The following is a 15573-nucleotide window of genomic DNA, read 5'->3' on the forward strand; positions in this document are numbered from 1 at the left end:
GTGAAGCAAACGACATAGTTGGCTTACAAAAAAGGGATGGGAGCAGAGGAGTCAACTAAAAATATATTTTCAATGTCCATATTTTGTATCTTGAAAATATGCATATGAGACATTTTGCAAATATCTTATGAGACAGACTCATGAGATATCCCTCTCACAATATATGAGATTCATGTGTGTAAGATTCACATATATTGTAAGAGAAATATCTTATAAGATCGTCTCATAAGATACCTTCTCTTTATGGAGAGAGATGATATATTCTTATTGTTTAATTAATAAATAACTTCCCTCATTCTAAAAATAATAATAATTAAATTGGCATATATTGCCATCTTTTTTTTTTTTTTTTTTAATAGGAATTCCCTAATTTAAAACTAAACAATAAAGATAGGGATTCACATCAGGTGCAATACCCTACACTTACCTCACAATTTTTTTTAACTTTTTTAACCTTTTAACTTTAACCTTTTTACTCTTTTTAAATATATTTTATTTAATGGCTGAAATTGAAAGTTGTTTTTTCAATCTTTCAATCTCAGCTATCGATTAGGTATTGCACCTGATGTGAATCCATAAGGATAGTTGTGAAATTAATGAAAAGTGGACAACAACAAAAATTAAAATTACTATTCCAATGCTAGGATAATAACAAGAGAGAGCCGGGAATATATCATTACCCAAAACGGCGCATATAAATATAATTGCATGAAGACACGCGTCACCGTCACATGTAAAAAGGAACTAGCCGTTGTAGACCTAAAAAATGAAAGGCAATTCAAAATCTACTTACCCTAGCGGACTTTTGCAACGTTCGAATTTCGTTTTGAATCCCTCACGCACCAAACCCCATCCGAAACCGACGTCGTTTTTTCCTCATCCACAGCCTTTTAAACGCCAAAATCTTCAAGCTCCCATCTCTTACAATCAACTCTCTCTCTCTCTCTGTGAAAATTCTTTCTGAGATATCTCTCTCTATCTGCAAAAGGAGAAGAAGGGGAAACTTTGATTTCTTTCTCTTCTTCTTCTTTCTTTACAAAGCCCACTTTTTTGTTCACAAAATATCAGTTTTTTTACAAATATTCTTGTTGGGGTTTCTTGAAAGTTGAAACTCTGTCTCTGTCTCTCTCTGTGTGTTGAAACCCAGAAAGGAATAGCAAAAAAGAAGGGTCGTTTATTTTTTAAAAACTATGGCGACCATTACTGGGTACACTGAAACTGCTCAAGGCTACCAAGACAATACAAATGTGGCTGTGGCCGCAGTGCCGAAGCACCCAAACCCTCCTGCTAAGACCGTTGATACTCAGTCTGTTCTCAAAAGGTAGATTTGGGTTTGTGAAGAATTTGGGTTGTTCTTTATTTTTTGTGACTTTAATTATATGTTGATGATTGTTGAATGTATGTAGACAAGCTGTTTGTTGAAAGGTTTTAAAGAGGATAAGTGGGTTATTTTGGGGTCAGGGTTTGTCTATTTGTTATGGATTGTTGAGTTCTTGTATTGGGCTTTTGTTTCTGAGTCTCTGTGGATATTGGATTCATGATCTGCACCTTCCGTTTGTAAAAGGGGGTTACTTAGAAAAGCTAGATGGGGTTTTTTTTTAAGGTATTGGGTTTTTGTTTGTTTTTTGAATCTCTATGCGAATATAAATGTTGAATGTTTGAATTGGCTTTCTTAAGGGGTTTGTAGGGTTTCTAATGATATTTCCTTTGTTATTGTTTTATGAAACAGGTTGCAATCTGAGTTGATGGCCTTAATGGTAAGAACCTTGTAACTCTTTTTTTTTTTTTTTTTTTTTAAATTTTATTTTATGTAGTCCTGGATTGTCTGTTTTAAAACCTAAATTTGTCTATAATTGAGATGGGTTTTTCCTTTTGTTATTGGGAAAGAACATAAAGTTTTTCAAAAATTTAGATCTTTTTATTTTCTTGTTTTCTAAGTAGCCAAACAGCGAGTTTTTCTGGTGATCTAGGGTCTCTATTAATTTTCTTGTTTCAAACCTAAATTTTAGATGAGTGGAGAATCTGGGATATCTGCCTTCCCTGAGGAAGACAATATATTCTGCTGGAAAGGGACAATTGCTGGAAGCAAAGATACTGTGTTTGAAGGAACAGAATACAAGATGTCTCTTTCATTTCCGAATGACTACCCATTTAAGCCCCCGAAGGTCAAGTTTGAAACCGGCTGCTTCCATCCCAATGTGGATGTGTATGGAAATATTTGCTTGGACATTCTTCAGGTACTTTTTGTTCCAAATTTTTTTGGCTGGGCTTGTTCAGAACATTTAGCACTACAATATATTGCTGAAAGTTCAATATGTCAAAGCAATGATATGATTTGGCTGTGGTCTGCTGCTTCATAATCTTAACATTTGAAATCTATCTGCAGGATAAATGGTCATCAGCATATGATGTGAGAACCATACTGCTGTCTATCCAAAGCCTGCTTGGAGGTAGTGTTTCTAACTTTCTCTTGTCATTTTTCTAAATTAAATCATTTTCAAGAAATTCGGCAACAGTCTTATTCTTTTTACTTGTGAAATTCAGAACCAAACATAAGCTCACCTCTAAACACACAAGCGGCACAGCTCTGGAGCAATCAAGAAGGTATTACATACATATTTTCCTTTCTATTGTATAAATGGGTTCCCTCTTCCTTTTATTTTTTTTCATTGAAATGTGGCTGAAAAAAGCTTCCTCTTTTTCCTGCAGAATATAGGAAGATGGTGGAGAAGTTGTACAAGCCTCCAATTGCTGCTTAGTTTCATCATACCTTAAAAGAGTTTCCGAGATGGTGAATTTATACAAGCCTTTGTCTTTCTTTTTGGAGAAGAGACAGAGACTGAATTGAGCTTTCTTTTTCTTTTTGGTTCCCTTTTCTTTTGGTCCTGTGTGACATTCTTTTTTTCTTTGATGAATGAATATTAATAGACAATTGTTGTTTTGCTCTCTCTCTCTCTCTCTCTCTCTCTCTCTCACACACACACACACGCCATAGTCAGTGTTTCTCCAGTGCCTTGTGCATTCGTCTAAAGAAAGAAGTCATCATCTTGAAAGAGATAAAAGGTGTGGTGCTACCAGTGCAAGAATCTAAAGCTTTTTGAAAGTTATAGCTCATTTGATTGAGAGGCAGGTTTATCATTTGACTAGCAAAAGTGCAAAACTAATTAATTGTGTAATCCAACTTTTTGTCACGCTAGTTGTTGGCCCGTGTAAATAGGGAAATATTATTCATTTTTAGACAACTTACAACTACAGTAAATTTTTTTCATTAATATCCTTAAAAATAATGCTCATATAACAATTAATGCTCTTTTTTAAAGTTATTTTCCCAAATACTTGGTTCCATGGTTCTTCTACCTTAACCCACCCCATCGACACTCTCTCTCCACATTATTGTCTAGTCCAAACCTCAATTTTTTCCAAGATAAAAACTCATTTTTACCAATTAATTGATATGAACAAAAGAAAATGAAGAAGAGAGAGAACTTAAGCCTAGAAAAAGAAATACAGAAAAGTGCGTATTTAAGGAGTGTTATTCCACTATAGGTTGAAGAAGAAGAAGAATTTAGAGATTACCTAATTTTTTTTCCTAATCTATTTTCCTAAATATAATGAGACGTCATTTGCAACACAGATCACTCTTTCATGCATACAACACAAAAAACGGGCCAAAATTTCTAATGCAAATTCTATTTGAATAGACATAATACTGTCTCCCCCCGTTTCTGACTTTTGCCTTTTACTTTTTCCTTCAGAACACCAAAAAGTAAAGCAATCAAATTTGGAGGAGAGTAGAGACAAGATAATTTTCTGGTTTGTAGTGAGTCCCTAGCTTCATGTTGTGTCTATCCCAGGTGCCGGCAGGTAGGCGGGCGACCTCCGTGGCAAGGACATTGAGTCAAGATACATGTATCTTGAGTCGTGTATCACTTCTCAAACTTATGCAAAAAATTAGTAAGAAACCTTGTCCTTTTTACGCCAAAAGAAAAATCACGCACAGTAATTATTTTTTTTGTTTATTTCAATGGGTTTGTGCCATTGCTCATATGAAAAATTCTCTTTCTCCCCTAGTTCCATGAAATTGATGCTCAATAATTTTATTTTGTTTATTTTATTTTATGTGTGTACTAGCCGTTAGGTAATGACTCGATTTCTGATGGAATCGTTATTTGATGGGATTATAAACCCATCATTTTAGATTTTTTTTTTTTTTTTTTTGGGTATGAATAACAATTTTTTCATCCAAACACAACATAATTGAAATTTTTTAGAATTTGAATTCCGGCCTCACATTGCTTCCAACAATCATACATTGAGTGCTTCATACACATAAGTCACATTGAGGAGGTGATGACGATGGTGGTAAGGGTAAGGATTTGTAGTAGTACAGATGTGGTGACTATGGGGAGGTGCACGTGGAGACTAATAGTGGTATATTGGAGGAGGTGGTGGCAAGGGAGATGGTGGAGGAGGAGACTTGTGTGAGGTGGAGGTGATCAAGATGGTGGCAGCAGAAGGGATCGAGATGGTAGCAGAGGAGGAAATCGAAATGGTGGCAGTTGAGGCAATGGTAATGTTATTGGTATTACTGGAATATGAGGTAATAGAGATGGTGGAGATTTTGGCGGTGGATGTGATGGAGATTGAGGTGGTGGAGGGGATGGTGAGGGTGGTGCTGGAGATTTTGGCAATGCACGTGATGGAGATAGTGGTGGTGGTGGTGATGGAGATGATAGTGAGGGTTGTGGTGGAGGTTTTGGCAATGGACGTGTTAATGAGGGTGGTGGTTGAGATTTTGGCAGTGGAGGAGTTAGTGAGGATGGTGGTGGTGGAGATTTTGGCAGTGGAGGTGATGGAGATCTTGGTGGTGGAGGTGATAGTGAGGGTGGTGGGGGAGATTTTGGCACTGGAGGTGGTGGTGGAGATTTTGGTGGTGGAGGTGATAGTGAGGATGATGGTGGTGGAGATTTTAGCATTGGAGGTGGAAGGAATGGTGAAGGTGGTGGTGGTGGTGGTGATGGAGATTTTGGTGGTGGAGGTGTTAGTGAGGGTGGTGGAGGAGATTTTGATGATGGAGGTGGTCGTGAGGGCGATGGTGGAGATTTTGGCAATGGAGGTGGAGGGGATGGAGATTTTGGTGGAGGTGGTGATGGAGATGACGGTGGTGGAGGGGATGGTGAGAGTAGTGGTGATTTATAAACACGAGGAGGAGGTGGATTATAATGACTTGGGGAATTAGGTTTTTGGTCATGAGTTGGTAGTGTTGACGCATAAATGTAAGGCCTATCAGCCATAGTTGTCAAAACGTGAATCGTATCGTGAATCGATTTTTAATTTTTCTGTATCGTGTATCGTATCGTATCATGTATCGTAAGATACACAAATACTTAATAAAATTTATAATAAATTATAAATATACATATATAAAGGGTATATTCATTATAAATTTTGAATATATTCAACTAATGACTAATTTATTCATCACTTATGTAATAATATTTAACAAGCTAACTAAATAAATCAAACTAGCATGTGTTTATAATATACACATTCAAATTACTTAAATTTAAAAGTGATAATATATTACAAATGACCCAAAAATAATAATTTATTTTCATCATATTCATCAAATTGCCTAATCAACCCCATCTAAGTCAACGCTATCATCATATTTATAATTTTGCAAATTTATTTCTTCATTAAAATTTTCTTCAGCGTTATTCGTTATTAACATTTACTATCTCTTCTTGTTCTTTTTATTTTAATAAGTTTTTTATAATTTTTTTTGGCATTATAGTTTCTTGGACTTATAACAATAACGATAAAAATAAAATAAATTTTTAAATATTAAAGTGAAAGGTAAGTATATACTGTGTAGTCCAATTGTAGGAGAGAAGGGAAAAATACTTATGAATATGTTATTTTGGTAGGTGAAATTAAGTAAACTAATAATTTTTTGCTAAAAAAAAGCCTAACAACTTGTTAGATTCAAATAAAAGTACAAATTTTAACAAAAAATCTCAATTTAAAGCATTTGTCTATGTATTGTACAATACGTATGATTTTACGATACAATACGATTCATACGATACACACACTGTATCGTACGATTCATAAGCATTTACGATACGTCAATACGATATGGAACTTTTTCCACACAATACGATACGTATTGTACGATACGTATCGCATATTGTACGATATTGACAACTATGCTATCAGCTACCACGATAGTGGCTATGAGGCAAAATGCTATCGCATAAATCTTTTGAGGTATTGGCCTCAAGTGTCCAAAGGTTCCCATTTCTAGCAATTCAACTCTAATTACTAGAAAATTTGTCCTTAAGCTTGCATGATAACGTTGGAAGCTAACCCCTTATATATTGCTTCCTTGACAACGATATCTTTGTTTAATCCTTTATAAAATGTTGTATGGTTTAAATATCATTCCAAAATCTTATACTAATTTTCATTTTCCTAGGGATCACACTAGGTAGTCAAATTAATATAAAGGCCATAAAGTATACCCCTTTTACAAGGTCCTTGGGTGTGCTATTAGTTATGAATATGATCATATCAAATGCCGATGCCATACGTAAGTGCATCACACAATCTACCCATACATACATGCGAGAGTATGATAAATCTTTCAATTTTTGTTGTGTCGCTTTTACAAGGTCATGGGCTTTCCACTAGTTATTATTGCATAACACACGGTAAGTACATCACACAATCTATTCACATATCAAGGTTATGGTATTTTAAGTCTCAAGTCTTAACTCCTCAAAAAAAAAAAAAAAGTCTCAAGTCTTAACTCGTAATTCGTAAGCCTCTCAAAAAAAAAAAAAAAAAAAAAAAATACTTGTAAGCCTACTGTGCCATTTTTACAAGGTTATAAGGTACCCCTTTTGCAAAGTCATGGCGCACTACATTTATTACAAATGCACCATATTAGTAAATCACAGGGTCTACCCATATATGGAAATGTGGGTATTTTATGTTGCCAACTCTATCCTGCCCCAAGGTCACGAGGCTGGCCCCTTTTACAAGTTCATAGAGCATCCCATTAATTATTCTCACAATACGGGTTGATCACATGCGATTATGATTAACTAGCGGATGTATCACGCAACGTGCGAGAACATTATATGTTCATATGAAAATATTTTGTAAAACATTATCTTTATAGTTCATGTATAATACCCATTATGTAGTAGTTATACTATATGTCATTAAAACTAGAGGAAATATGAATTATTATGATTTATATAATTCAATATATGAACATATTGTTTGAATGAGCTCACAAATATTTAGTTATTGTGACTTACTTAATAGCATAATTATTTTTTATATTTTTTTAATGCATGTATTATTAAATTTTCTTTTATGTTTTGTTGCTTTTTTGTTTCAGTTGTTACTAAAGCAACTAAACTTGACTACTTGAGTAGGAATGTCAAATTCCAAATAAGTTGTTTTTTAATATAAATATTTTTTTAAATTAAAAAAACCATATAAATTATCAAGACCATTGTGTATAATTATCGTAAATGATAATATATACCTATTAATTATTATGATGAATATCTATTATTAAAATTTTTAAATAAAAAATCTATAACCCCCCCCCCCCAAAAAAAGTAATCTTAATAAATAACTATTAATAACTATCGTAATTATCAAATTTTATATTTAATATTTTCATATACAAATACCATCAAAATAAATATTTACTAAATTGGTCAATCGAAAATTAGAGTACACATCTAATAACATATATTTTTTTTAAAAAAAAGAGAGAGAGAGAAAAAAAAAAGAAAAAAAAGAGTACATATAGAATGAAGTTAGCACATCTAAAATTGGAGTATATACGAGGTGCATACACGTTATTTATCACCTGGTTACTCATAATTGGACAACCAATAAAACTTGCACCTGCAGGATTCATCAATATAAACTTGCTACTGGATTGTGAAGAATTTGTAAAATTTGAGTATGATTCTTACAATTTGCATGGTCATGGTTCTTAGCATTTCAAAATGTGCTATGACCAACAAACTAGTTCATTTGGATTAGCCGTATCAGACATCGTTATTTGAGAGAGAGAGAGAGAGAGAGAGAGAACAAAGGAAGAATGCAGCAGGCATCTAAACTTCGCAAAATTTTCATTATGACATATTATTCTTCAAATGAGATTATTTGTGGTTTAAACTCGCTGTCACCCCACTTGTTAAATACTCCATCCTACAATACAAGATGGAAAACCTACATATCAAATGTCAGCAGTTCCAATTACCCAAAAAAAATGAAAAAAGGTTGATATGGTTATGGTTGGGATGATGTAAGCTGCCTTATGTTGTACTTAGCCAGTTCCTTGTACTTTTCAACGACCCCAATCAAGCACACAGTCTGACAACATTGAAAAAAACAAAAGATTTATCATAGTCAAGAAAGGTTCATCAAATAACAGACATCTAGCAACAAGTAAAACTTCAGTCCTTTCACATGAGTTGCTGCTTTATTCGAAATTGAAATGCATGAAAGCTAATGCTTTGATAGAGAATTAGCTAACATTAGTAAAACAGTTTCTACAAGCATAACCTCTAAACCATTACAAAAAACTTCAGGGTACATGGAAGAAAAAGTAAATAAAAGAAACAAAGCGAAAAGATAAAACAGAGTAGTATCACAATCAAGACATGAAAGTTGGATTTGATGCAATGCAACACCTATAGCCATTAGTAAAAGTTCAAAAAATAATTATGAAAGTCAAAATTCCAAAGTTCTCTGAAACTCTTGCTGATAGAGTTTTAAGTTATTTAACCATGGTACCGGATCAACAAAACATGATTCAAACTCAACCCAATAAGAGACCAAAGGTTAGCCAAAGATGGTCTAAAAGATGAACAAGAAAGCATGAAAATTCAAGTTCTTTTTTAGCAAAAGAAAAAGAACATTCTTACCTTGACAATTTCAACTACAATGGATTTATCAGGATTTTTAAGATCAACTTTATGCGGTCCAGGGATGGATTTTGCAACTGCATTTATGATCTTCATCCGGTCAATACCACTATTTGCTCGGGCTTCATATAATACTGCAAACTGCACAGAAGTTTAGAAAAGTCAAACTCCATCTCAGTATGTCATAAGATTTTAGATTGTGATGAACATGGTAGCCAAGGTATGCAGTTTGCACAGATTTTATATAGGGACCCAATCAAATAGCATACAAAACCTGGTGGTTCTATACTTCAATTTTTTTAGTTCATTTTGTTTCCTACAGGGCTGGGAATATGAAAAGAAAGAGTGGGACAGGGAAGAGAACTGGTCAGAATTAAATAAGATCTTAACCCAATTACATACCTCCAAAATTCAAAGCTGATGAATGCAAAATTAGATTAAGGTCATCAATTTGCATTAGGTATTTTTGCTTGAGTCCCAACTTAAAAAATAAGGATTTGGAACTTTGACCACTTTAACACCCATCCACCCCCACACCCCCCAACACCCCTCCCCCCCCTGGCGGCGTCCCCCCAAACCGCCAAAAAAAAAAAATCAAACACAAATAAAAGTGGATATCATCACATCATCCTGGACTCTCTCTCTCTCTCAGACACATGCCTAAAATACAATGACCATATTTGTGCATATATATAGTCTACCACAGGGAATAAATCCAATGGAAGGTCAAGATCCAGACTGATGTTGAGTTGGTCATTCTTATTTTCAGAAACGTGTACTACTAGATTACAGCATGCACCAATCTCAGACCATAACAGTCCACCAAACGTGAAAAAAGAGGTGATGTGCATATCAAACTGGAATAAAAACTTAAAACATGCATTGGTACATACCATCCGCTAGCTAACAATTAACTAATAAGTTTGAAAACCACATAAATCAAGGTCATCAGTTGTGAATTTTGTAAATTTCTAAACTCAAGTCAGCACAAACTGCTAAACCCTTTGTCCATGTATTCAGTTATTTAAATTCCTTCCCTTCAGATATGAAATTTGCAATATCTTTGCCCAAATTTCTGGCCCATTTCATTTCCAATGACTGGATTCTTGACAGAGCATTTGACTATTCTATAATTAACCTCAATTCAATTCAGGTACCCTGCATCTATAATTTGACCTTCAGTCATGACTTCACTGAACATAAATATCATGATATGCTCGAATACACTTCATCTTCAAATCAAACCCACAATGAGCTGATTCTAGCACTATGATTAGGGTTAGGTGGGTTTCTAGTTATGTGCATCATTGTTATGCTTGGACTGCGGCCAGTTTCACTTCAGTCTTTTTTTTTTTTCTTTTTTTCTTTTTTGTGGGGATAAATAACAGATTTAGTAAGATGAAAAGCGTATAACCCAAAAGTAACAATAATTGTATCAATCAACTAAGGAAGTATACAAAAATTCAACAGGATGACTCAAGTACACAGGCTATGTACCCAAATGTCCCCCAAAGAAGAATAAAACATACAATAAGTTCAAAATTTCTAACAAATTGGAAATTCTACATCCTTCTGATGACATCCAATAAAATAAAGATCTTGCAAAATCAAACTTGATTCACTTCAATTTATTGATAAAATCTGAGATCTCCTATTGAAAAATGTTTTTTTCACCATATTATGTTCTAAGTTCAAAGTCAAATAACTAAAACCAACTTGAACCATTACTGACAAAAACTAGAAAAAAGTTATAAAAAAAAAATGGACTTCTGATGAGTTTATCCTATTAATGCTGTCTGCAGAAAGGATCGATTTTGCCACTTTTGGGAAGTAAAAGAGTGTTGATGGAAAAATATAATTTAGATTCTTAGTTAACAATGTTGATTATATGTCCAATAGGGTGTTTCAAGGGAAATTATCACTTAGGCAGCTTTGAATAATTTAGAATCGGTTTATCAGAAAAGATACGATACAAAATGGTAAAGTTGATTAATAGTATTACCTTTTGTGGGTTTTGAGTCTCCACTGGAAAATATTCTGCAACAAGAGGTTTGATTGCTCTTGAAATTTCTTCCTCAGAAGCATAGCAGGCCACTTCAATAGGTAATATCCTTAAGATGAACCTATACAAGAAAACAAAAATGTTAGCTTGCCAGCACCAATATAACATTTCTTCTGTCTATGTCCTTTGTATGATTTGACTGAAAAGCAATTTATGAACCTTGACATGTGTTTCCTTGTTGATGCAAGAGATGTCATCATGTGCTGCACAATATTTATGGGGCTGGGTTCTCCATCTCTCTTCCGCATTTGAATAAAGACAACACCATTACAAGATGTATCAAGCTTGAAAAAGCGCCTCTGTATAACAATCTACCGTCAGCTCAAGAAAAAATACTAAAGGCACACACAAGTTTTTGAGTCAGAACGAAATGACAAAAGCAAATATGCCACCAACAGCAAGGGCAGTGAACATATGGTGAACTCTTCACAATATGAGGACCCTTAGAAGGGCGATGTATATAAAAAATATGCATCCACTGCCCAACTAAATGGGAATAACTGATAATTTTGCACTTTCAGCTGTTGTAAAATGTCAATGAGTCATGAAGTACTTGTTATTCAACTAAATGATTAAGAAAATTGGTGACTGACGATAACAAGTCACTCTATCATTATTTTCAATTTCAAATATTTGACATAACATCAGTTTAAGATAAATCATAGAGCAATTCTAGAGACAACAAATTTCACAACTTATAGAGGTGGCAAGGTGTGATTGGTGCAGAATCAATTTCACGTGGACCCATCATTGACACCACTTATATTGTACAATAACTACAGTATACCAACTCAACAGTTGTTAAAAGATATATATCTCCCTTTCATTCAGACTCAAAAGGTGCTATAGGGTTTCAAGGACTGGAACTAACAGTTTAATTAAAGGAAGTACAGTTGTCACTGGGGTTGCGGCATCAATTTTTTTATTTCACTCATTGACGTTCTCTTCCCTCAGTGAGTTTGTCTATGTGAACAGGACAAAGGATTGATATAAAACACCTTCAATAACGGTTGATTGTGGTGCGACTACCATCAGTGAAAGAATTTCATTCTGAGCCGTCCATTATAAATATGAGCAAGGGCAGAATCAATAATAACAATTTCTCACATTAATTATTTTAGAAGTTATAAATACATCAGAATATCAAAGAATTCTTCAATTCACAGGCCAATGTAAATTGGAATCAAACTTGATCGTATCAAATTGATCCATTTGAAAATGAGGCTGCAATGCTCTTTAAAAAAATGAAGCTAAAATGTGATACAAGAAGAATTTGTATAATACAATTTAGATGAACACAGTGGCATTAAATTGAAAATTTTAGTCCAGAGAGAGCTTGGAAACAACACACAAGACATCATAACATGACAGTAGCAAACCTTACCAAATTGCTAGAAGAAATGACTAGATGCATCAGCAACCAAAAATTATTAGCATAGTCTAGATAGAAATATTACTGCCCACATATCATATTTGAATCATAAAGAACTCTAGAATTAGCCAAAATATTTTTTTGACAAATAATAAACTCTAAGATTATACACACAGTTCTCCTAAAAAAAACCACATTAAAATAAAGTCACAATATAAAAGAGAATCTACAAAATCTACCACAGAACACATATCACATGTCCCAAGAGTGTGGCACCACTCAAATAAAGCTCTCGAAAACAAGGATTTCATCTTGATAATTGAAACCTCAACTCTGTTAAAGTACAATAGTCACAATATTACAGAGGCAGGGGAGAGATAAAAGTATTTGAACGGAAGTTAATAAGATAAAATAACAACAATTAGAAGAAGGGTCAGGAAAATGCACAAGGAGAACAAAAATATTCAAAAAAAAATTGGGGAGATAGAAACTTGAGAACAATTTCTGACATATTCAGGTTTGGCCTTCAAATCTGATACAGTTAAAATAAAATAGAACAAATGAAGCCAGAAAGTTTAGCAGCTCTAGCTAACTCACCTTGTTCTTATCTCCCAATTCTTCCAGTTCAGCCTCAATTAGTTTATCAATGGACTTCTCCCCCACTTTTGCATGGATCACAGATTTTGTTGCAACTGTTTCTACACATGGTTTCTTTGCTGGAGGCTCCTCAGTTTCTTTTGGTTGATTCTCATGATTCTTACCATCCCCATTATTATCATTATCCGGTTGATTCTCATCATTTTTACCATCCCCATCATTATCATTATCTTTTTCTTCAGTCTGATTTCCATGGTTCACATCATCTTTTGTATGAGGATCAGACTCCTGATTTATTGCATCTTGAGGATTGGACTCCTGATTTATCGCATCTTTATGACTAGCAGTATCATCCCCACGAGCATCTGATTTATTGTCCTCCTTCTCCTCCTCCTCCTCCTCATCATCATCGCTACCAGAAGAGTCAGAATATGAGAACTTAATCTTCTTATTTGAAGGTTTATTAGGTAACTCAGCAAGCTTCACAGCCGAATCCTTCCCATGGACTAGCTCTTCATAAAACTGAAAGGAAATGGAAAAAAACAAATCAACCAGCTTTAGAGTAGCTAACTTAACTCCACCTCATTGATAAGGGGAACATAATGTTCAGAATTTTGTATTTTTCTGCATCCAAGAATAAAAATATCACACACACACACACAAACACACAAAACATAATATAAAGCTCATTCCAAGGTTCTCTATATATTTTGTCAAACTTCATAAACAACAGTGTCACATGGAAACACTTCCGCTTACACACATAGTTACAATAAAGCTTATACAGGTTCTATCTATGTCTGACCAAACTTCAATGAAAACCAGGCAACAGAACTTTGAAAATCAAGTTGGAACTAGAAGTGAAGCACAAGACCCATTCAATCACATCACTATAATCACAACTACCTTAGAAGGAGCATAAAGAGACAACAAATACTGTTGAATTCGAATTGAACAAGCACGAACACTATGTTTGAATTGAATATTGAAGGGGTAGATTATTAAAAATGAAGAAGAAATAACCCTTAAGAAAACATAAACAATATTCCTTTCCCTAATTTTTTACTAAAAAAAAAGAAATATCATAGAAATTATCTTTGAATAGGGAGAATGTGAAATCCTCAAAGATTAAATGCATATCATTATTGTCCTTTGATTCACAACTTTCCAATGAAATCATTTCTAAGCACCCAAAACCCAATTTTTCCCCATGTCGCAAATAAACAATTTGACCTTGAAAACCCTTCTCTTTTTTCTTTTTCTTTTTTTCATTCTTTCAAATACTCGCCAGATTCCACTTGCATTTCAACTAATTCTTCAAATTATTTATCCATATATTCAACAGAAAACAAGCAAAACCATACTTTTCCCAAATCTCCAACCCAATTAGGCAAAATTTTCCATTTTCTTTTTCCTTTCACACACTTATTTTAACTTCTTTTTTTTAAAAAAAAATGTCACACAACAGACAGTAATTTTACTAAATGTCATTCTAATTCAACCCCAAACTTCTGTCAATACTAAAGAAACATGATGTAAGTTAATTATTGAGAACCCAGAAAAGGAAAGCATAAAGAAATAGACTTTAACAAGAATAAACATATACCCATAAGGCAATTTCATGAGCAAAAACCAAAAAATTAATTCCAACAAACAAAATAATAGAAAACACAGAGACATACAGAGTCAATAACGTTAATGGCTTCATGAGAGGCCTGGCGTTCTCGGCCACCATCACAGGTGTTAAAAGAATCCTTGTACTCCTGGCCTTAATGGGTACGAACCCTTCTTCTTGACTGCCTTCTGTAACACAAAAAAAAAAAAAAAACCATGTACATGATGAATAACCAAGCTCACAACAAAAACAATACTATAAGAAGAGAGAGAGAGAGAGAGAGAGACATTGTGGGGAAGATAGCGCGGCTTTCTCTTCCTGCTGTTGTTGCCTCTGTTGTCGTTCGTGTGTGACTTCGATTTGTTCTCTGTCCCCATATTCAGAGAGACAGACAGAGAGAGAAGTAGAATAGTTCGAACGTTTTTCTTACAGTGTTTGTTCCAACCTTCGAAGGTTTATGAGCTACTCAGTTCGAGATGGAACCCTTTTTTTTTTTTCTTCAAATTGCAACCCACCACCCACGCGTGGTTTTGTCAAAATTAAAGTTGCCTGATGCTAACACGAGGTTTAAATTTGACATTTTACCCGTACGAGGTTAGCTCAATGAAAGTTATGTAACTTATTTTTGTTAAAAATATGACTAAATATATAGTTTTATTTCATTTTTATGCATCTCTTCTCTAAAAATATAAAAATGCAAGATAAAAAAAAAAATCCAACGGAATAATTGCATTATAGGATTTCAAACCACTGTGAGACAACTTAAATTTCAATCAAACCTTAAGTGGGCAAAGTGTCAAATTTCAAACCACAGATAGACAACTTAAATTTCAATCAAACCTCAAGTAGGTAAAGTGTTAAATTTCAAATCACAGGTAGGCAACTTAAATTTCGGTCAAACCACCTTTTTGTTTAACAACTACTATTTGTTTAAGAACAAAATTTATCTCCAAACTAATTTGTA

At 34.0% G+C, this 15573-nt stretch overlaps 3 protein-coding genes across 3 annotated transcripts; 2 read left to right on the forward strand and 1 right to left on the reverse strand.

Moving 5' to 3' along the window:
- The first annotated feature begins 811 nt into the window (after window positions 1-811).
- LOC115981776 (ubiquitin-conjugating enzyme E2 20-like) lies at window positions 812-2948 on the forward strand. The gene is made up of 6 exons (XM_031104131.1): window positions 812-1321; window positions 1730-1757; window positions 2010-2237; window positions 2387-2450; window positions 2545-2604; window positions 2710-2948. Exons 1-6 carry the CDS (start codon window positions 1191-1193, stop codon window positions 2757-2759), a joined length of 561 nt encoding a protein of 186 aa, XP_030959991.1. The 5' UTR covers window positions 812-1190; the 3' UTR covers window positions 2760-2948.
- A 1553-nt stretch (window positions 2949-4501) lies between these two features.
- On the forward strand, window positions 4502-5199 carry LOC115950155 (ctenidin-1-like). The gene is made up of 2 exons (XM_031067406.1): window positions 4502-4770; window positions 4803-5199. Exons 1-2 carry the CDS (start codon window positions 4502-4504, stop codon window positions 5197-5199), a joined length of 666 nt encoding a protein of 221 aa, XP_030923266.1.
- Window positions 5200-8148: 2949 nt separating this feature from the next.
- On the reverse strand, window positions 8149-15136 carry LOC115981786 (AP2/ERF domain-containing protein PFD0985w). Its single transcript, XM_031104140.1, is given in 8 exon segments — window positions 8149-8409; window positions 8964-9104; window positions 10966-11086; window positions 11185-11324; window positions 12995-13516; window positions 14677-14742; window positions 14744-14797; window positions 14897-15136. Coding segments are annotated over 8 exon segments (1218 nt in total). The 5' UTR covers window positions 14987-15136; the 3' UTR covers window positions 8149-8325.
- Between the last annotated feature and the right edge of the window lie 437 nt (window positions 15137-15573).

The sequence above is a fragment of the Quercus lobata genome, chromosome 1 (genome assembly GCF_001633185.2).
Source record: "Quercus lobata isolate SW786 chromosome 1, ValleyOak3.0 Primary Assembly, whole genome shotgun sequence".
In the NCBI taxonomy this organism is placed as follows: domain Eukaryota; kingdom Viridiplantae; phylum Streptophyta; class Magnoliopsida; order Fagales; family Fagaceae; genus Quercus; species Quercus lobata.